Source organism: Malania oleifera, chromosome 1 (genome assembly GCF_029873635.1).
Source record: "Malania oleifera isolate guangnan ecotype guangnan chromosome 1, ASM2987363v1, whole genome shotgun sequence".
NCBI classification, from domain to species: Eukaryota; Viridiplantae; Streptophyta; class Magnoliopsida; order Santalales; family Ximeniaceae; genus Malania; species Malania oleifera.
In genome coordinates this window covers 128,690,713-128,714,288 of record NC_080417.1, presented here as the reverse complement: position 1 = coordinate 128,714,288, position 23,576 = coordinate 128,690,713, and the positions used below count along the sequence as shown (strand labels likewise).

At 36.7% G+C, this 23,576-nt stretch overlaps 1 protein-coding gene across 15 annotated transcripts; it reads left to right on the top strand.

Moving 5' to 3' along the window:
* Position 1: 1 nt before the first annotated feature.
* On the top strand, positions 2-15,908 carry LOC131151268 (pantothenate kinase 1-like). 15 transcript variants are annotated; one of them, XR_009135708.1, is made up of 9 exons: positions 9-142; positions 234-402; positions 545-631; positions 1,621-1,693; positions 2,432-2,807; positions 6,797-9,187; positions 11,091-11,203; positions 11,374-11,545; positions 15,308-15,908. XR_009135708.1 is itself a non-coding variant. In XM_058102531.1 (8 exons), the coding sequence occupies exons 4-8, from the start codon at positions 1,667-1,669 to the stop codon at positions 15,422-15,424; spliced, it is 558 nt and encodes a 185-aa protein (XP_057958514.1). In that variant the 5' UTR covers positions 9-142; positions 234-402; positions 545-631; positions 1,621-1,666; the 3' UTR covers positions 15,425-15,908. The 15 variants fall into 15 exon arrangements, 7 of the variants coding, with proteins under 7 accessions (XP_057958518.1, XP_057958514.1, XP_057958510.1 ...); XR_009135705.1 differs by having other exon boundaries at positions 31-142; positions 545-1,087; positions 9,059-9,187; XM_058102531.1 differs by lacking the exon at positions 2,432-2,807 and having other exon boundaries at positions 9,059-9,187.
* The last annotated feature ends 7,668 nt before the right edge of the window (positions 15,909-23,576 follow it).

Sequence of the window (23,576 nt, the reverse complement as noted above, 5' to 3'; positions counted from 1 at the left end):
TACCATTTGTTTTACAGTGGCAGTGTTACTCTTCTGTTTTATGAAGGAAAGCTCAGGAGCTTGCACCGGTTAACAATGAAACTGCCTTCGGTGCCCAGGTTCGCAGGCGATGAGCATCGAGCCAATAGATTTAAGGGTTCTGGTATGAGCTCAATTTTCCATGAATTTCAATCAGCCGTGCCAAAAATGTTGATAGCATTTCGCTGTTTATGAACTTCAATCAAAATTTCCAGGAACTTCAAATTTTCCATGAACTTTGAGGAGAAACTGATTGAAGTTGATTATAATTTGAGCTAATGCCAGAGACTATTTGTCTTACTATTTCGATGAATTTCGTTCCGAGGAGGGAGCTTCGGTTTTTGGTCTCGCGTCTCGAATGTTTCCTATAAGCTGGAATTGCAGGTTAGTGTAATTTGATATTACATTTTAACTAAATTTAGCGAATTCAAATCTGCAATTTCAAACTTGTCCAAAAAGCGAATTATTCCATTCACAATCTGATAAGCCGCAATCCATTTTTTATGCTATTAATTGCGATTTTTAGACGGCAGCCGGTGACGGCATCCAGTCTCCGATCCGTTCAGCACCGCAGTTTCCTCCTCAGCGAATAAATTGGAGGGTAGACAGCCGTGTACGGTCGTTTATTTTGCCTTAAATCTATCCATTCAATAAATCCCATCTCTCTCTCTCTCTCTCTCTCTCTCTCTCTCCCCCCACCCCCCCCCCCCCCCTGTATCGTGTGGCTGGCTTGCTGGAGATGCAGGTCGTTTGAGGAATTATTCGAAGCGTTTGCGTATCTCTTGCATGTAGAAATGCCAATGAGGCAACTCTTATCGTTGCCAAACATGCTTTCCTTTTTTATCAGGTAGTTGCCAAAAATGCTTGACCTGTTGTGGATTCTGAAGCTGGATTGAACGAAGCCCATGTTTCTGTGTGATAAATTCATCGTTTTTATCGCTAAAAAATTGATATTCACATTAGTCAATGAATTATGGGTCAGCCATGGTCATTGATTGTTGGAAGGTGCTATTTTGTCACATAAACACTCATTTACAGCAAGTACATTCTTGCCTCTACTAATATAAATGTAAGTTTCTTCTGCATTTCATGTGGATGGCAAAAAAAAAATCATGTGGGCAACGTCAAGGAAAGGAGTTGGAATTAAGGCGTAGTTAAGTATATTAAGTGGCATGGATAAGTAGTTTCAGCCGTAATGGGCTTGTATTTGAGTATGTGTGGAATTCGACAAAATTCAACATGATTTTCTGTTGCGATTTGTGTAAATTCTCATAATTTCAAATCCATGAATTGAACTCATGTTCCCAAATGCAGTGTAAGAGACTTTAGAACTATCTTGTTAATTACAATTGGATTTTAAGAGATCTCATTGACATGGCTAATATCTTCTTTTGAAGGTAATACATGGAAGATTTTGGATGTATGTGTTATACTTCCCTAATGATGCCAGTTGCTGGAAACCATTTGCCCAATTGTATTATTGTATTTTATTATCTTTTTGTAGAATGATTGGAAGTTGAATCCATAATAAGTACTTCTTGGTCTCTGTTCACTGTTATGTTGATTTTGAGCATGATAACTAAGCCTTACGGTCTCTTACAGGTGTTGAAAATGGAAAACTCAAAGCATCAATGCGAATTTGAACGCAATGGAGTTATGGCTCATCAAAAATTTCGTAAGCTGGATCCACAAGTTCTTCTTCCCAAACTTCCATTTGAGAACTCTCTCATATCATTAGACATTGGAGGTTCCACTTGTATTTCTGCTTAGAATATTGCTTTTTAAAGACACATATGCTGCAAGAATTAGATTAGAATTTGTGAAGTATTATAGATAGTTTATCAATTTGAATATGGAATATGTGGGATGCCACAATTTGTATATAGAATATGGGACACCATTTTTTAAAACTGGATTTAGTCTTGGTACTGTAATTTTACTAGTAAACAGATTGAAATTTGAGAGTTTAATTAGTTAACTTTTTATAACCCACATATTTTATTTTATTTATTTTATTTCGTTTTGTGCCTACTTTGCATTTTAATGTAAATGAATTACCTTTTTTTTTTCCCTTCAATTTTTTGAGGGAGAAAATTGTATGATCACTCTAATGGGAGCCCTTAAACTTTGAAAGAGGTTTTGTCACTTTTAATATTTTGAAATTATCATTGGATATTTAACTATTTAACTGGAAACATATTATCTTTTTTTTTTTAATTTTTTTTTCTGGTAGAAATGTTATGATCATTTTATTGGAGCTTTTAAACTTTGAAGTGAATCTTTTCACTTTCAATTTGTTGAAGTTTACCCATTGGAAACTTTTGTTATGCTAAAATATCTTTACTGTCTAGTTTTTTTCTTTCGCATATTGTTTCAGCATAAATCAGTTTATAGTAGTGATTATCAACTACAGGAACTCTTGTCAAAGTAGTGTATCTTTCAAGGCACAACAAGAGATGTACAAAAGGGCAGAATGACATCCTTTCAGATGGGAATACAATAGAGTGTCAGTCTTGGCGGGCTCCTACATGTTACGATGTTTGAGACAAAACATTTGAATCAATGGATTGAGTTTCTTCGGACTGAACAACTGTTTAAAGGTCGGGCATCGAAGGGCTCAAGTTGGGGGATGATAAGCTTCATGGGAAGATGCAAGGCCTCCTTAATTCCATGATGGATTCATCAAGGAACCAACCAGGGGTAACTCCAAGTCGATCCTGTGGCCTCGAAGGAAGAAATCAAGGATGTCAAAGTGGATTGGTCCCTTTATAAGACTGTGATAATTCAAGGTAATGTTACTATTTGTGTGACATCTAAAATTGATGTTCCACTGCCAAATATTATGGTGGCTCTGGGAAAGAACTTGATAATGATAATTTCTTATGGAGACTTGAACAATATTTGAGGTTGTGGGCATGAGGGAGGATTCTAAGAAGATCAATACCGTGCCCTTTGTTATAATTTTTTTTGGAAACTCATCTTGAAAACAAGATCCCCTACAAAAGCTTCTTTCTTTGCATGGGAGGCAACTCTTTAGAAAATTCTTACATGACCTTCAAAAAAAGGGGCACGCTTCTTGTATTTTCATAGTGCAGAAACTATTGATGACATCCTTTTGCACTATTCCTGGGACTGAACCTTGTGGAACTTGGTTGTTTCCTTAATCAAACATTAGTGGACTATTGCTAGAATAGTGGAAGGAGAGTTATGGGCTACGAAAGGAATCCTCACTGGTAAGGAGAGGAAGAAAGCCTTGTCCCTCATTCCCTTGGACATACTTTAGTTTTGTGGAGGGCAAGGAATTAGAGAGCTTTCAAAGGAACAACAATGCCCTTGTATGTTTTTAAAAACTTCTAGATTACTACTATTACTAGATGGCATGGTGGTTTGTCTTTAGTTGACACACTTGTGTTTATTGTTGTTTGTACATGGGTTGCATCTCCATGATGCCTTTTAATAAGAAATAAAAAAAAAGAAGATTAAGACCGCACCTCTTTATTTTTGACTCCACCCTAGTATGGTGGAGGAGGAGATATTTCAAACATAGAGAGTAAGGAACTTGCATCATCAACACTTAGGATGACTTCAAGAAGGATATCAAGAAGCAATTTTATTCTCAAAACATGGAGCACAAAGCTCATGGCAAGCTTGGACGGCTCACCCATAAAGGGGATGCTCGGGATTCTGTGAAAGAATTCTCTGAGTTCTTGCTTGAAATCTTGGACATGCTTGAGAAATAATTTCCCTTTGCTTGCATTAATGGCCTACAACCTTGGGCTAGATTAAAAATTTGAAACTACAAAGGCGACATGCGCAAGACCTTGCTGCAGCAATAGTAGTAGCGGTATCTCTTGTGGAATTTAAGAATGACCAATCCAAGTACTAGGGGTCAAAGAACAATAAGGGAAAAGGTGGAGGAGACAATGGAAGTCTAGCCAAGGAGGGGACTCACAAGCCATCCTCAAGCAAGACAAGACGAATAATGGAAACATGGGTGGTGGTGACAAACCAGCATTCACTTGCTTCCTTTATGAAGCCCCTCACCTAGCCATGGAGTGCCCTAAGAGGAGCAAACTCTCCAACTTGTTTCAAGAAGAGGAGCGTAATCAGCAAGAAGAGGAGACACAAATCAGTTCATTACAACTATTGAATGCCATCAAGGTGAAATTTGAGCTGCCCATGAGTGAGAATAAAAGCCACATGTAAGTGAAGACTATGGTGAACAAGTTGGAGACTGGTGCCTTGATGGATATGGATACTTCCAACAATTTCATCGAGGGAACGACTTGGGATCAAATATCCCAAGAAGCAAGGGTGGCTTAAGGTAGTGAACTTTTAGGCCAAGCCCATCTATGGTATAGCGTGCAATATAAAATTATGCCTTGGGAAACGGTGTGGTGAGGTGGCTCTGTTGATGGTGCTCATGGAATATTACCCTATATAGGTGTTTATACCTGCCCGTTGAAGAAGTGATTTATATATATGTTTTAAAGAATGTGCTTAATTGTTCAGGAGTTCTGATTATCTTAGTAAGTGATTGGGATGGAAGATTCATGGGGCAATTTTGGATGGAACTCTTCCAGCTCATCGGTTTGAATTTTAACTTCTCCACAAGCTTTTATCCACAAACTAATGGCCAAACCAAAAGGCTTAATGCTTATTGGAGTTATATTTGAGGTGAGTGCTAACTAAAAGGATTGGGAAAAGTTGCTTGATATAGCTCAATTCACCTATAACTAACAAAGAAGTCTGTCTGCACATGGGAGCCTTTTTTTGGTAGCCACGGGACAACAATTGAACAACTGTTCTCGATACCATCACTATAGGGTGTATAAGCAATAGTCCAGCGGCTCACAAATTTGTCAAAGCCTAGCATAAGCAAATTGATATCGACAAATCATTTTGACCTTGGCAGCTAAGAAGATGAAGAAATGGGCATATAAGAGATGGTGACGAATATCAAGAAGGGAGCTTGTCTTGGTGAAGCTCCTTCTACCAAGCTGGAGCATTCAAGAAGTTACACAAGGGGTTACGAGGTGTAAAGGACCTTTTTCTTATCATTCAATGGGTTGGCAAAGTGACCTTCCAAGTGAAGCTACCTCAGGATCTATCCTATTTTGCATGTAAGCTTACTCAATCCATATCATGCCAACATGGAAGACCCAAGCCAAGGGTATTCAAAGAGGGCTCCCAAATTCATAACTACTTCTTATGACAAGAAGGTGGACTGTGTCTTTGCTCATTGGGTCATTCCTAATTAGGAGATCATATGAACCTATGTGGAGTACTTGGTGAAGTTGAAGGGACAACCCCGATAGTGAATCAAGTTGAGAACATTAAGACTCCCAAGAAAAAGTTACAATGATGATGTTAACGGATAGGTGGGGAGAATGTCACAACTCGCCTACTCGTTAACAATGTGGTCCCATGTGAATGCTTGTGGGTATTACGTGGAGACTTAGGTGGATTTGTCTCTAGAATCTTCTTGGAGAAAAATCTAGAAGAATATAATTATTATATGTAACTATTATAATTTCTAGAAATTTCTTGGAAATGATGTAGAAAATGTTGTTATTATGGAAAATTAAGAAAGTTGTAAATATTTCCAAGGACCATTCTAGATGCTTGTTGTAAATCATAGGATCAAAATTTCCACCATTGGTTAGGGAAGTGTAATAGTATAAATAGATGTAGAAATATCATCTGTGAGCATCCAAGCTATTAGAGTCTTCTTACTCACATCACTCTCCTAATTCTTTCATTCATTACTTTTTGAGCTGGTTTGGCTAGATTAAGGTTGACTTAGCATTCAAAGCCGTCTGAGAGTGTTTTAAGTGCCAGGAAGGAAGTGTTGGAATTTCAAAGTCCGTGACAATAGGCTGTCAATCTTCAACCATAACAGCATTTAATTTATGAAAGTTTGTTTCTTTTCGGAATGTTTAGCCTTGCATTTAAAAATTAGGATGCTTTTTATCTACAAATTTATTTACTCTATTCATACTTCTATATATAGTATAGAAATTAATTTTTGTTAGGAATTTTTCGTTTTACTATCAAAAACAATGATATGTTTGTCCATAAAAATGATTGAGACTGTTTGTACTTTTATATATAATGATTTAATGCAAGCATTTAATATCTGAGCCATGTGGCAGCCTTGCAACAGCTAGTTCTCTACTGGTTCTGCTTTAATTTATGTGTACATATATTTATTTATTTATTTATTTATACAATTGTATCAAATTCCTATCAAGCATTCATGTTCCCCAGGTTTTGATAGGGAAGGAGAGCTTTGCAAACTAAACATAGTTAGTAAATCATAATACACATGGAAAGAAATCCCATATGTATCTCTCTTTTACAAATCCCTGTAACATTATTCACTCTTTCTCCTCAAAGTATTGCAATGTCATCAATTTTCCTATGTTGCATGCTTGTCTACGTGTGTCTATGAACTTATTTCAGTTTTTGCTTTGGTGCTTTTGATTAGATCCTTAGAAATGGGGCTTTGAAATGGTTTCATTCTAAAAATATCAGCTTCTTATATTTTCAATTGCCTTGTTTACCTGTGAGAGGAAATTTTAGATTACTCTCAGTTCATAAATTCCATGAATATGTCATATATTTATTGATAGTATGATAAGTTCTGTACTTAAGTTCTAAAATTAAGCATATTATGGATGATTGCTTGATTTATTGAAATTCAACACTATGATTTAGAACTTGGTTTATGCTTGGACCTATGAAGTCTAATAGAGGATTATTTTGATGGTTGCAGGGGAAGTTTGTGGTGTCCTAGCTTTAGAAATAATATAAAGAAAAGACAAATTAAGAAGAACAGGAGGAGAACTGAGGAGTTTAAACAAGGAGAAAAAGGAGGAGGAGAACAAGAATAGAAAAGGAAGAAGAAGAAATGAAGCAATCATACAATCTTAAATAAAGATCTGAAGTTACAAATTTTAGTTGAGTATTCACTGTCCTCAGAGAAGATCTCAACCTTCTAATAGCTGAAAAACCTTGATAAAGCTAATTCCTGAATCAAACTAATTCTGAGAATGTATTTTAAGCATGTTTGAAAGAAACTCAAAAAGAAACACAAGCTTTTTCTAGTTCATTGTCATTGTAGTGTAAACTAGAGTGCAGTACAGTCATACGAATGGCACAATGATTGAACTGTAAGGTGCAAGGAACAAGGGTTCTGGTGGTTGCTGCTAATATTGCAGAGGTGGCTAGGGTTGTAATAGGGGATGGCAAGGCTACAAAATATGGGCCTGGTTGTCTGGTATTCATCTTGGATGTGGGCCAGGTTTGTGAGAAAGGTGGTGTTTCTTTTTTAACAAAATTGGGCCATTAATAGAACAGGCCCAATGTTTTGACAAGAATGCTATGGGCTTTTCTCTAGTTCAAAAGCAGGCTCTCATAAACAGGGGCTTTCACAGATGGGCCTCGTATCTGAAAAGGAAGTTCAAGGATATGGGTGATCAGGCCCTTCCCTTGCACAACTCTGTTACTGAACAAGCCCACTATCCTAGCCAAACTTTTATATGGGATATGTGGGTATTCAGCAAGATGTTAATGAAATACAAAATCTCTCTCCAGATCTCCAAAATAAATATAGAATGAATCTACATGCAGAGCATATTCAGGATGATTTTTAGTTTGGTTTTGAAAACAGTTCGTGATGAAAATGATGATAATAATTAAGTGTCAAATTGTCCGTTGATTCTGGTTTTGCATAGGGATTAGAGGCTGGTGTCTCCAGGATAAAAAGAAGAAGCTGGATTGGATAGGAAATCTGGTGTTTCAGGATTTAATTCTGAAAAATGCAAGGGTCCTAAGTTGTATGCACATGGCAAGGTTGCTATCAATGGGTGTGAATGAGGAAATTATATGAAGCAAAGAGAGAGCATTCCAGAGAGTTATGAGGAGAGATTCTGAAGGAGAGTTGAGCATTGTGGAAGATAAACTTGCTAAGAGGAAGGATATAGCAAGTGATGGAGTTAGCAAAAGAAAGGAGGCTAGGAAATGGGGAGATTTTTCAGATAACGATAGTAATAACATCAATGATTTTGACTGTGGTGGTGGTTTGACGTTGGATGAGATTCCGGAGCAATACGGATATGTTTTTGGTTCCTGTGATGTTCTTGGGAACCTATTGACTGTGATGGTGGTTTTCTGTTGGATGAGATTTGGGAACAATATGGATACGTTTTTGATTCCTGTGATGTTTCTCGGGGACCTATCATATGTACATCCTGCCCTGTTGGAAGGATTGGAGGGGGTTCCTATTTTGAGAACAATGGTTTGGATAATAAACTGCATGCAACGATGGAATTTTACCTACACCAGTGGAGGTGATTTCTAGGAAGGACACAGAAGCCCAAGATATAATGGATAAACTGGATTTAAAAATGCGTGATGCTGGTGGAATTGAAGTGTGCTTTGATAGGGGGCAAGTACAAAGTGAAGGAGGGTTAGAGGGAGCTAGCAAATTTAAAGTTCTCGGTGAATTATGACAGAAAGGGATTGAAAGGGTTTTCTTGGTTAGGTGTACTATTCTTTTATTTTTATTTTTTATTTTTATTTTAATTTCTTATTTTGATTTTTTTTTTTTGTTTCTGTTTTTTTTTTTCTTTCAGGTGGGCTTCTTGTCCCCTTAGGTTGTAACTTTTAATGTGTTTAAGCATACTCCATTACTCCCCCAACCCAAAACTGTTCTAGCCAGATTGATTACTATCGGACAATTATAAACTGACCTGGAGCATATTCCTACGATTGTTAGAGAAAATAGCTTTCCTGACTCCTGGATTATTTTAAGAATGATAAAATAAAGCATGGGGTTGCTTATTTCATTTCATTTTCGCTTAGATCTACATCTTTGAGGTTATATCTGATGTTTGGTTAATGCAATGGAAAAGGAAATTTTTCTTAGTGGATAATCTATTTGATCTTCCTTGCTCCTTTATTTAACTGCCATCTTAATTTCCCCTTAATGTGTTTACTGGATTAATAATTATATGATTTGCTTCAATTTTTTCAGCATAATCTTTCACCCTCTGCCATTGCTTCTAGCTTTGGGAAGGTCAACAGCAGTAGAAAGCTTTCAGAATACAAAGTTGAGGATCTTGCAGCCACTCTTTTAAGAGATTTTACATACCATATAGCACAGGTAACCACCCATTGTTAACATCTTAATCAGTGAGAAAAGGATGACCAAGCAATTGTGTTGGGAAAGTTTACCCTGATTGCGTATGCAAACTTTATTTTCTTTTATTTTTCCTTCGAGTCTATACACAATTTACTGGTAATGAGTCTACTTAATTTATGTCATCTACATGGGAGAAATATAAGTTTCATGGAGAATGATCATTAATTTTGCAGCAATTGTTAATTTAATTTTGTATATGTTGCTTGAATTCATATTATAATAAGAAAGTGGCTTTGCAGTCCTCCAATGGATATCAAATGTTAGAAGCAAAAACCATATATTTGAAACTTATATTCATTATCATTTGCGAACAATACCAGATCATACTCCTCTGTCAATAACTTCATAAATGTTGGCGTTATTTCCCTGTTTTTTGAAAGGTAATAAATGCATAAAGTATGCATGCATGTGACCTGGGTTATCATGAACAGACCACATTAGTTTCACATTGAATCCTTAGCAACAGATTATGGGCATGAAGAATAGTAAAATCTCAATTGAAACTCAGTATATCTTGTTGAAAATTTTATCATGAGTGTGGGCTTGTTGCTTTATCAGTCCAGATTATAACTTCAAAATAGAAATGTTGACTAAAAAATAATGCACTCACCGTTTGTAGTCTAGATAGAAAAAGAAATTTATTGAGGAAAGGGTACAAAACCAACAAATGCAAATAAAAAGAGCTGCCCCATGCTTTGCCAATCAAACAAAGAAACACCCCAGAGTATCCAAGAGGCCAAAGGGAAACAATAAAAAAAATCTACTCTGCCAAAAGAGAGAGGAAGGAATGACTTCAAATTTCCTGGAGTGGGTGTTTATGTGAGCGCATACGTGCTTGTGGTGTTGAAAGAAAATTGTTAGAAATGGACTTTGTTGTCCCCCAAGAAATTATGGAAATGTAATAATTAGGGGCCGTTTAGTTATGGAAAAAAATTTCATTTTCCATTTTAGTTTTTCAAAAAATTACAAGTTAATTTTTCATTTTCGCAACATTTGTATGAAACAAATGGACAACAATAAACTGTTTTGGCACCATTTGCTTGTGGAAATAGTTTTATTTTTCAATTCTAACTTTTCAATACAAAAATGCCACCTTGTTTTCTAGTTTTCAAAGTCTATATAGAAAAGTTGAAAAACTTCTTTTCATTAATTTTCTAGATTTCTAACTCTTACTTTGCATATGGGAGCATGAAAATCAGATCTTGGACTTTAATTTTTGTGGATTATATATAGAGTTTTTTCTAAATCCACAGACCCAAATTCAAGCCCCAAAATCCATGATTGTAAATATTACCTTATATAAATTTGGAAAAATTGGAAAATAAATTGTCCTTTATGTGATTATTTTGAAATCTAGAAATAAAAAATGAAAATTTTTTTTGCACATTAAAGAGACTCTTTATTTTCTACTATTTTAATACGGATCTTAAAAGTTTTTTAAAAAGCTAAAATTTTTTATTTCTTTAGAAAACTAAAAATTTTCAAATTTAAAATGTTTCCACAACTAAATGAGCCCTTATTTTTCTTTTATCTTTCATATACTGTGTTAAAAATTTGACCTAGAGTATGGGGGCCTAGTCTGTGGGGTATTTTTTTTCCCTTTATTTGTTTCATTTAATTATTTTTTTTAAACTTAGGAATTGTCATATCCTATGTAGGGTTTTTATATCTACTTTTAATCAATTTTTTGTTGAATTAACATTTAGAGTTGGTTGAGACATCCTTCCCTTTTCTTCTTTGCTTTCTTTTCTTTTTTATGATCTTTTCAAGCTTAAATGTTCAACAAAGCTATGTAAATATGTATTTATTTATTCTACTTTTTTGGTTCTTTAATCATTGTTATTGCCTTTTTAATAAATTTCAGATCTCCTACCTTGTAGCTGCCCTCTTGGGGCTTAAGAAGATCTATTTTGGAGGTTCATACATACGCAGGAATGGCTTCACAATGGATAATATTTCATACGGGCTTAATTACTGGTAAGGATGTGATACTAATCACTTTTCCATGGACTATGAAGTGAGACTTTTGAATGTCCAATGCCTTTTCAAAGTCTATTACCAACCAAGCATTCCTTTTGTTTTCTTTATAGAAGTACTAGCTGATTCACTGTTCTGTGTTCCCATGTTTTTTCCCCCTTTTTTGTAAGGTCCAAAGGTCAAATGCAAGCTGTATTTTTACAACATGAAGGTTTCTTAGGAGCTGTAGGTGCACTACTGAAATACAACAGGATTAATGCTGATGTGTTGCTGCCACATGTGTCTACCACAGAGCTTTCTTGTGTTTCAGGCACTGAATACGATAGTAGAGAATTATACGAAGTAAGTGAAGCAATTCATAATATTGCTTTCTGCTCAAACTTTGTTTTAAGATTATTTTGTGTGTGTTTGTGTGTCCATGCCTGTGTGCATTCTGGTGTTTTTAATTATGTGCATCTAAACAATGACTGGCCAAAGTATGCTATGCACGTGCATTGCTGAATTTGTTACAACAATAACAACAAAACTAAGCCTTAGTCCCACTAGGTGGGGTCGGTTATATGAATCTTTTTCCACCAATTTATGCAATTATGGACCATTTCTTTTGATAGATTCAAGGATATTAAATCCTTATTCACTATCTCCTCCCAAGTTATTTTAGGTTTACCCCTACCCCTTCTACTGCCCCCCCAGTAGCTAAGTCACTCTTCCTCACAGGTGCACTATGTGGCCTATGTTGCAAGTGTCCATACCATCTGAGTCGCCCCTGTTGGGAGATTAAACCTGGAGCAATAATCACACACGAAGAAAAATCACAAACACATCCACACTGGAACACCGGATTTACGTGGTTCGGTCGAATTTGACCTACGTCCACAGAGCACACACTACTGCACTATAAACTGGGAAGAAAAATACAAGGAGGAGGAGCCACACTGCTCAACTCTACTCTCTCTGTCTCACACTTCTGTCTCTCTCTCTCTTACTGCAACTCTCTGCACTCTCCTCTCCTTCACACACACAACTCACAGCTTCATACACTCACACGCACAGCACACCTTCACATTGCTACACAGCACACACAATTTTCTGCAACCCACACACACCTCTCACAACTCACTGCTGCACACACACAGCTTACTCTCACATGCAGCACACCCTGCGCACAACTCCACACTCACATCTACACAGCACAGTGCATCACAGCTCTCTCACATATATATATACACAAGGGGAGAGTGAAAAATCAAAGACGGTGGCTTGCAATTTCAGCAAAGTCTGCAGAGCAGGTGGCCACCATTCTTCAATGTCAACATAGGCTGCATGGGGAGGTGCTGCTGCCGACGGTTCCACACCAGAATTCCCAACAGCCCCTCCCTTATCTTATTTTGAAATGTCAATACTTTTACCTATATATCCTAGATTTACATATCTATGACTGAGTAATGTATCTACAGATTTGTGGTATTGATATTAAATTGTCCAAGTATTATTATTGATGCATCACAAATCACTATTGATATGTACTTTTATTCTTGATATTATTGGTGTAATAACCACAGCATTGGTGTTTTATCAAACAATATTTCTCATTTCCTGTGTTGAAATCCAATTAAATGTTGATATTTGAATTTTTCATGGAAGATTATTTTCTTTCCTTCTACTGTTGTTTCCTTCTTTAGATTCAAAGGGATGGTTTTGGATTGAAGTAGCAGTAATTAGCTTTTGTGATCCTGTACTCATGCTGCTGGTTTCTGGGGAGTATAAAGTCCCTCCCACATAATATGGCCTGATGAGAAAAGCTTGTTTATGTTCATTTAACTTTGATGAACAAGTTAAACATAAACATAATTTTCAAAGGGGTGGCATCACTCGCATATATTCACAGTCAACATTCATGAAGGAGCTTGGTAAAAGCTCATTTAGATACTTCTTAACACTTCATAATTCATATATATATATATATATATATATATCTTTTTTTATCCTTTTATGTGAAGCAATTCATCTTAAAACACAATCTTATTTGTTATTATTATTTTGTTAAAAAAATATTCATAGATATGACAGGTGACCTATATTGTCTAAGGTATGCCTTTTTATTGCTATCAGAAGTCCTCTATGGCTGTATTCTACAATTCAACATTGGCTGGAATTCAAAGGAAAAGGCTAGATATGTCAAGTCGTTACCTATCTTTTTTTTTTCCCCATTAAGTTCGGCCTATGTCATATAACAAATGTTTGATTATCAAGAATTAACTTTTTAAAATTTAATTATTGTAGCAGCTTGTCAAAAGCTTGTACTTTGCTTATGAGCTTGACAAGCTGAAATGAACAAGCTCAACCTGGCAAATTTTTTTAGCTCAAGGTGAGCTTGTGCTCATAAAAAATAATAATAAGCTAAACCAAGCTTGAGACGGAGGCTGCTTTCTTCATTTGCAGCCCTCAACTCATATGTTTGTTTGGCTCTCCATAGTTCCTCCGAAAATTGAAGGCTTGAAGGTCTATCTTACACGGTAGCCTCATGAAAGTGAATAATTCAGCCAGCGAGAGGAGATGATATGAAGCTTTAACCCCTTAACATCTCAATGATTTGTCATTCAATAATGGACCATTCTGTTTGGCACATAATTTACTTGGGGTGATGCCATCTTTTCAGGTCGGCTGCTATTGTGTTCCACAGTTATATTTCATCATCCATGTTTTCCATTTTTTTAATCATCCTCTAAATTGCTTGATACACACCACATGGTAAACATCAAGAAAGATAAAATATTTTATAAAAGAAAGGGTGGCTGGAAACTTAATGGCAGAACATGTACTTAAATTCTGCTTGAGATTCCAACTTTGAAGTGCTCTTATGCATGTGTGACCTGTAGTGCCGAATGCTATAAAATAGTTGATTGAAGTTGTTGAGGTGGATGAATGACCACAAAGTAAAGTACAGAGAGAGATGAATGCTTGGTGGCTAAATGTCTTCATATGCAAAATATTTAATAGTTGTATGATAGGATAATTTGGTTCAAGTTGGAGGCACTACGGGAAGCAGAAAGAGAATGTCTTATGGCTGTGTAAGATAACCGAATATGTGGCCTTACAATTGATGCTGAAAAAAGTTTCTTGAAATCAACCCAAATGATAAGTTTTGTAGACTTAGAGTTGAGGACACTTAGAAGATCAGCATCCAAAAGATTGCCTGTGTAAAAATTTTGAATATAATTTTTTTTTTTTTATTTACTCGTACAGAGGTTTGATGCGTCTCCTGTATAAATTTATTGGCAGTATAGAATAAATTTGATGGTCGGAAATCGACTAGTCATATCCTATTCTTTTCCTTGTAGCTTGGTGGATCTCAATATATATGGTTGTCATCTCTATTGAAGCCACCTAGTCACAGTGTGAGATCCTCTGAAAAATAAAAATAAAATTTAGACCCATAATTCGAACCTCCATTTTCTTAAAACTTTGGTTTAGATTCTCAATAATATTTTTTCAGTAATTATTTTAATATTTTCTGCAGGGAATAAATATATCACTGCTCAAGTTCCATGGACTCTAAGCAGTAGAGACTTTGTAAATATGATGCATGCAGATCAGTTCTGTTTTCTTTCTTGGTTCGGTTTTTATGTTTTCTTCTCTCTTCATAACGTGGAGTGAAAGTATTCATTGTTTGGTGGTCCATTTAGAAAAATATATGTTAATTCTCATGTGTTTGTTGATCTTAAAGGAGCTCTTTTATCTTCTTTCGGGCTCTCTCAATGGAGAATTTACTTTTTGTTTGGGGCTCATAGCAGGAAATAGATGGAACAGAATGGGCTCTAGTAACCTGAGGACTTTCTGTGTGCATTTCTGGAAATGAGTCTCTCTCTACGCAACAGTTTGATTTAATTGGAAAGAAGAGTTGATAGTTGGATCTATTGGATAAGTCGTAAGGCTGTTGATTTGTGTTCATCATTGTCTTTGTCTTCTTAGTGTTTGTTCATACAAAATCTTCCTGTTCTACTTTGACCTGTGTATTCTCCTTATCTTTTGTTTTCATTTGCATAAATGTGCATCCAGTTTTTTTTTTTAATCATTCCTTTTTTTATGGCTTTCTTCCTGCAGGGTGAAGATAGTCTCAGCAGAGAGGTGCAGACGCTAAGATCTGAGATAGATATTATACAAAAGGAGAAGGCAATACTGATTGAACAGTTGCACGCAAAAAATTCAAGCAATGGGTGAAAGTTCTGAAGGTGAACATGTGAATGTGTTCCTTTCCAAGCAGTTTGAAAGCTGAAGACAATCATGCCACAGCCAAACAGATAGAAGTATGCCTCACAAGTTTACTTTTTGCCAGTACTAGCATGAGGATTTGATCACTGTTGGACTTAAAGAATTCTCATTTATTTATCTATTTTGGGGGTTGGTTGGGTTCAGAAGTGGTTGATGTGGTTGTGGTTTCCCTTGCGATGCATATGCCAAACAAGTTTTGTGTTATGATTTTATTTTTTTGCTACACAAAGTTCTCCAAGGTGTGAAATTAATTGGTTGTACCGGTTTTGTGCTCACCCCATATTGTTTTCAAAGAAATTTGTAAAAAGTATAGGTTTATTTCTGTAAATAAACACTTTGTTAATTTTTTTACTTCTATTCTGATAAATATAGGGGCATATCACTTTGAGGAACACGATTGTTCCATCTTGATACGTTGGCCAAAGTTTTTGAACTGCCTTTTGATTGTCTGCTTTGTCAAGATATTTTCTCTTCAAACAAATGAGCAAATAGAAAATATTTCTTCCTGTGCCCAGGAGAGATGAAGAAAAGGATAAGTGAGTTTTTTATTTTGGTTTCCATTTTATTGGTGTAAATAACTATGCACTGCAATTTTAATTCTTATATACCGATTGTAATCCTTGTTCATGTTTTTTAAGCAAATGCAACTTTGAGTTTCTTTGCTTGTACTCTGTTGTTTGCAAAGCCTTGATTTTTGAAAGGTTTCCATTGTAAAATTATTTATTAATCAATGTATTCTTAGGCTCCTTACTAGTCTTGTAGAGCTTCTTAGCTCTAATTTGTTCTATTCTTTATTTCTTTGTTTTTCCTTAAATCGAGGCAAAGTTATATTAATAAGAAGTTTCAATCGCAAAGTTTGTGTATCAAGCAGGCGATATGTTATTAATCCTTCACACTAGTTGTATAGAGAAAGGCATGAATCATCGTAAAATGATAGTGTGATTTGTGCCTCACCCAACTTCTGAGGGTCATCAACTTTTTTTTTGGTGGAAATTTTCACCATCTGATTTGATGTGGAATATCAATGTTAGACAATTTGGATGGTTTGGTTGAGCATTTCTACCAGTGGGCTAAGAATGCAATTTTTTTTAAAAAAAACTAATGAAAGCTGTTTGGGTGCCCACTCCTCATGCCAGTTGAAAGAGCACGAAATGTTAGCAGATCAATGCAATGGCAATGAAAAACATCATAGAAATTAGATTTTGAACGCTTCTTGTTGCTTTTGCACATGTTGACAGTACTTCAAGAGCTATAAAAATTATTTAGAAACTCTTGTTTCAGTGGATCCCATCTGCCAATGGACTCAGGCTTCAAATTTTTATACCAATTAAAGACATGACATTTAAGAGGGGCGAATTGTTTGGGAATGAGCTTACCCTTTGCTCAAGCATTATTGTGTTTTGTGTGTTTAAATAAAATGAGCAACAGATTGCTTTGGATCGCCCTCCTCAAACTGTTAGGACTGGGGGAGTTTGATATCAATGGTACTTGATTCTATTAGTCTATAGCTCAGAGTATAGGAGAGTATATTAATAAGATGTCCTATTATATTGTACTCTTAGGTATTGTTGAAAAGATAATGATTTCAAAGCAAAGTAGATAGCTTGGTTCGTCTCTTAAACTATAGCTATTATAATGCCTAATAGAAGGTATGGTGGCCACAAATTGGGAGAATTTGCACGTACTTTAAGTTTTTGGTTTCCTCTTCCTTTTTTTTTTTTCTAATCCGTAAATGTAAATTTTATAAATCAAAATGGATATGTACAGAAACTCGGGGCATATCCGAGAAAGGGAAGACCAAACTCCCCATCAACAAAAGAATGCATATACACTCAACCTGAGCATACCCAGGGCACAAAGGCCATCTAAACAACTCCAAAGTCAAAAGAAGAAGTATCTCAACAAAAGCACAAAAGCTACCTTTGAAAAGAGCTCAATCAACGTCAGAAAGAAAACCATATTTGGCTAAAACCAACTGTGAAAGGAGCCATGTAAAAGCATGTAAGATCACGATGCAAAATCAAATAAAAATTTTAAGCCTCCACCGGGAAACTAGAGAATTGTCGCCGTAAAACCAGAAATTGTCACCGGCAAACCAGACACTGTTGCCAGAAAACCAGAAACCATAGCCAAAAAACCAAATACCTTACCGGAAAACCAACAAGACTGTCACCGAGTACCCAGAGACTGTCTTAGGGAAGCCAGAAAATCATAATTCAAACTCAGCGACAATCTGCATCAACTGAAAACTGAAACTGACCCAACTGTCCCTGATTCAACCAGCAACTGCAGACAGCATCATAACAGACTGAACAGTCATTACCTTGAACAACAGACCATCAGAGAGAGACAGTACAATTGTAACATTGAACGCCCATCTCAGTTATTTCAGCAGCTGAGAACAGTACAGAGACATCAAAATCTCAAAACCGCATTTGAGTCCTAGTGTCCTGCCACTCAAAAGTCAGCATCCCAGAATTTCAGAACACTAGCCTTCAGAGAATCATTTCTGCAATTCTTCTCAAAATCAAAAACCAGTATCAGGGAATAGAATTTTAATCAACCATCTCCAAAGAGTTACCCGATCAAACATTCTACAGAAATCAGCTTCAATTATTTAAAAGCACCACACTGATACAATTATCATTAACCACCCAACTTCCCTGAATGATCTTAAAATCAGTAACAGATGCAGCCATTAAATTTACAGCAGCAAATCACAAACTTCAAGTCCTCTTCCAGCAGAGCAAACATCAAAGTAAAATTGCATTAACTTCAATGCACTTAAATCTTCAACTTACCCAATAGTACTTGATATATCAGCAAATAGAACTCAAACCCAACTTCACTTCCAGCAAGAAAAACACACAGCATGTCTCTGAAGCTCAAAAATTCATATCAAACATATAACCTTCAGTAAATCATCCACTCTTTCCGGCCAAACAATCAGAAGCTGCCAGCATCATCCAAATCAAATTCAAGTAGCTGGGAGTCCACCTTCAGGAAGCTCAAGCTACCACCAGAATAAAGTCATGATGAAAAGGAAACCGGACTGAAGCATCAAACAAGCCAGTGAACCATCAAAACAGAATCACCCACCCCCAACTCAGAACCAAAAACTAACACAACAAAACCTATCAACAGGGATCTTTGAACATATTCATCTCAGAACTGAAAGCAGAAGACTGAAACTTCTGAAACTCAATCTCATTGTGAGACTACAAACCAGAAGCTAATGTTCAGAAACCCCAGGAGCTAGAACAGAACTGGCCATCAAAAGACCAGCAGCAACTCAAATCACTCAGTCAATTGAAATCAAATTCCAGAGAACAACCCACTACCTTAACTCAGCAACAGATATGAATCCAGTGACAACCTTCATTACAAACTGAGACTGCAGACTGTGCCACCTGCACCCAGACTTCACTTACAAAACAGAAATCTGAACCACAGAAGCACACCTCACATTCTGATATTTATAATCAAATACCAGATACCAAAACACAGACCAGCATGTAATTAAGATTCCAATCTTCCACAGACAACACCAAGTCCAGAGCCAGGCCCAAGACAATCTAATTATGTTAATAAACATCCACTCAAAACCCCTTTCGATCATTCAACAACTGCATCTGTATCTAAAAGGAACTATTCAGTCCCCTAAAAATTTTAAATCCAATTTTTGAAGAATGAGAGGAAATCTATCAAGATATTTCGAAAAGTATGGGTCTTCACTACTTTAATTATGGCTTCTGCCTTAGTAGTAATACCCTCAAACTTCTTATTTCGGAAGTGCCAAAAGAAATAAACCATAGTAGCCAGGCATATTCTCTTTGCTGCTGCCTGAATTCCTGTACCCTTTGCTTCCTTGTGTAACCATTTAAGTGCTGCTTTAATAGTTGACATTAACCTCCGCATGCCCAACCATGCCTTCAGGTGAACCCAAATCTGGTTTGTTACACTGCACTTGAAATAAATGATCCAATGTTTCTATCTCAGTTCCACAAAAGGCACAAGATTTGTCAAACTCCTCCACCAGGACTTTGTCACTGGTAAGAAGCTTGGCCTTAGCACTCAGCCACAAAACAAATGAATATTTGGGAGTACACCCCGACTTCCAAACCAATGAATACCACACAACTTTCTGACCTTTTTCCCTCCAAAACTGGTATGCCTTTGAACAATCCAGATGCTCCCCCATAACCCACTGCCTAATCATGGAGTTTGCATCTTCTTGATCTCTACCCTCCTGCAGGATCATATTCTTTATTTCTAAAATCTTTTTAAAAAGAGGGGAGTCCTCATGTTTTGGATAAACCTCCCAAATGCTACCTCTCCAAGTATATTTGGTTCACCCATTTTGACCATAAAGTATCCTTCTTATCATGAAAATTCCATAGGGCTTTGGTGAGCAGAGCCCTATTCCAAATGTTCAAATCAAACGACTCCAAGGCCTCCATTTTTTGGTAAGCAAACTTCTTTCCATGCCACCAAGGGCTTTCTTCTGCCTCCCCATAGGAACGCTCTACATAGTTTAACCACATGGTTCAACACTGATTTTGGTATGGGGAAGATTGAAAACCAAAAGCATTTTATCCCTTGTAGGACTGAATTTATCAGCTCCAGCTTCCCCGCAAATGAAATTGTCTGACCAGGCCAAGAAGCAATCAGGCTTGCAATTCTGTTTATTAATGGAGAATAATGCATAGAATTTAACCTGGTAGATGCAAGAGGAATACCTAAATATCTGAAAGGAAATTCACCTTCAGCAAAACCTGTTACTCTTCTAATTTCCCTCAAATCATTGTCTCTAATACCAGCATAGAATAGATTTGATTTTACGCAGTTTGCACTGAGCCCAGAGCATTTAGAAAACTTACCTAAGCAATCCATAATCAACTCCACCAATCTTAGGTCCCCACCTGAAAATAAAATCAGGTCATCTGCGAATGCTAAATGAGTTATCTTCAACTCCCCACACTTAGGATGGAATTTAAATTCTTAATTTTCTTCCAACTCTCTCAACAATCTCGAAAGATACTCCAAACAAATAACAAAGAGAATAGGAGACAAGGGATCCCCTTGTCTGAGACCTTTCCTGCCCTTAAAAAATCCATGGAATCCCCCATTCAATGAAATAGAATACGAAGTTGTTGCAACACATTGCATTATCCATTCTATCATGATATTTGGAAACTTAAGGTGCTCAAGCAATTCTTTAAGAAAACTCCAAGAAACTGAATCATACGCTTTCTTCAAATCTATTTTGAGCATACACCTAGGGGATATCCTCTTACTTGCATATTTCCTAACCAATTCCTGAACCAGATATACATTTTCAATCATACTCCTCTTACATACAAAGCCAGATTGAGATGGGTTAATGATTAAACTAAGCCATGGTTTAATTCTATTGGCCAAGATCTTCGAAATGACTTTGTAAACAACATTACAACATGAAATTGGCCTAAAGTCTTGAACTGATGAAGCATGATTAGACTTGGCAATCAAGGCAATAAAAGTATGATTAGTTTGTTTCAGTAGCTTACCCTTACTGAAGAATTCTTTAACTGCCTCTATAAATTCCTTTCCCACAATATTCCATGTTTTCTTGAAGAACTCAGAAGAGTATCCATCTGGCCCTGGGCATTTGTCTTCCCCAATGCTGAACAGAGCCTCTCTAATTTCTTCATCAGTTATTGAAGTTATCATCTGACCAGCTTGACTTTCATTTAAAGTGTACCCTTTCGCAACTGAGGATCTAAATTCTCACAATCCCCTTCTGAGCCCAGTAACCCTTTGTAAAAAGAAATAAATTCCTCCACCACTTGCTGCTGGGAAGTAGTGTTTTCTCCATTTTGCTTTAAAATGGAAGCAATGTAGTTCCTATTGGTATGTCTCTTCATCAATGAGTGGAAGAAAGATGTACTTTTGTCACTATCTTTTAGATATTTGCTCTTTGCTTGTTGAGCTAAGAATGATCTATTTGCTTCAGCTAATCTTACAGTCTCCTCTCTTTTTGTAATAATTTCCCTCTGCAAGTCTCCATCTTCTGGATTGTCATGTAAGCATCTTTGAATTTCTACTAATTCCTCATTAGCCCTATCTGACCTGGTAGAAATTTGAGAGAAATGAAGCCTATTTAGCTCCCTCAAAGGCCTTTTCAGAGCTTGCAGTTTCTTTGCAAGTCTGAATTGTCTGCAACCATGGACCCTATGTCCCCAACCTATTCTGACAACATCCTGGAAGTCACAATGACTAGTCCACATGTTTAAGACTTTAAAGGGCCTTCTTCCCAAGCCAGCATCCTCAAACAAAGATACAATACATGAAGAGTGATCTGAGAAAATTCCTGGCAAATGAAAATGAGCATAAGCATTGAAACCCTTCTGTACCCAATCATTGTTAATCAAGGCTCTGTCCAACTTACACCATAGTCTTGTATGGTAGCACCCACAGGAATTAAGGTCTACCAAACCAGCTTCAGTACAGCAGTCCCTCAGGTCTCTGGTTTCATATGCTGTGACTGGAACTCCATTTCTCTTCTCTTCAGAAGATAACACATTATTAAAATCTCCAATGATCATTCTAGGATGAATAGCCTCTCTGTTATGCTGAGCTATATCATACCACAGCTCCCTCCTAGCCACAATAGTGCGAAACCCATACCCAAAACTAATAGAAAATGAATTGGATGTAACCAGACACCTTACAGAGAAGTGTATTACCTGTGCATTACTGCCTTCCACAGTTATGTCTGCTCTCTTAGGGTTCCATAACACAATAATTCTACCAGCTGTGTGATGTGTGAAGTTGTTAACTTGACACCAACTGGGAAACTTCTTCTTTCATGAGATTCTCAAGACTATCAACTGACATTTTAGACTCCAAAACACCAATCAAATCAACATTGTTCCTTTGAATGAGATCTGCAACCCCATTCTGCTTTAGGGGCTTTATTCAAACCCCTAATATTCCAGGAAGCTACCTTCATTGAGATTTCAGGGTCTCATCCCCCCTTTGTTACCAGAACGATTCTTTTTTTTCTTTCCTTTGTTCTTCTTTTTATATTTTACAGGGGTAAAACCTTCAGTACTGACAATATCCTTATGATCAGAACCTACACCCTTACCTTTGTCCTTATCTGTTTCCTCTGTTCCCTCACCTCTGCCCTCATTCTTTGTTAAGTCTGCTTCTTTGTTCCCTCCCTTTGTTTTAAAAGTTTGTGGATCACCTGACAGATCACACACTGAGTTCCTTCCCAAGAGAAACCTCACATTCAAATCACTATCAACATGTTCAGAATTCTCATTCATTTCCTGAACAACTGCCTTTCTTTTATCTTTTGTAGAGTTCACATTTACCCCTGCTTCTTTTATATCAGTATTGATAACCTCTCCCCTCTTCTCAATTTGAGGAAGTTCTAACAGGTCACCATCTGATATCTTTTCACTTTCATTTATTGCCTTCATTGTTTCCTCAACTTTTTTGCTTGCATTTAAGTTCAAGTCTGCATCTACTCTTCTACTCTCTGTATTATCTGATACCATCATCCTCTCATCACTCCAATCAAGCTTCTTTTGCTTATCCTGCTCAGAGCTTTCTGTACCTGTAAGCACCCCAATGTTTATACCAGATTCCAGTTGTTTATCTTGTACATCATCAGCTCTGCAATTTCCTTTCATGTGGCCCTGTTTCTTACACTTAAAACAGACATTTGGCTTATTGTTTGCATTGCCAATTGTGTACTAAATACCTTCCTTCCCTGTTCCTCCATTCTGAACCTCATTCATCTTCTTAGATCACAAATTCCTTCCTGGTGCCCCACATTCTTACAGTACTTGCAGAAGCTTGGCATACTCTCATAGGCCACGTCTTGACTGAATGAATCTCCATTTGGTAGCCATACAATGACTTCATGTTTAGCTTCCTTTGCCACATCAACTTCCACAAGTATCCTTGCATAAGTAATCCTTTTCTGGTTTCCTTCTTAACATGGTGGGAGGCTTGCTCAAACTTCCTACTTTTTAGCTCTTTTATATGATCAGTGATTTGGAGATTTTTCTCCTCAATTTGAAAGTTGTTATCTTTTGCAGTTTTA

Coding starts and splice junctions, on each gene's coding strand:
- LOC131151268 (XM_058102535.1), top strand. CDS start 1,667: ATGGAGTTATGGCTCATCAAAAATTTC. Junction 11,204..11,373: donor TCATACGGGCTTAATTACTG/GTAAGGATGTGA, acceptor CTTTTTTGTAAG/GTCCAAAGGTCAAATGCAAG. Junction 11,546..15,307: donor ATAGTAGAGAATTATACGAA/GTAAGTGAAGCA, acceptor TTCTTCCTGCAG/GGTGAAGATAGTCTCAGCAG.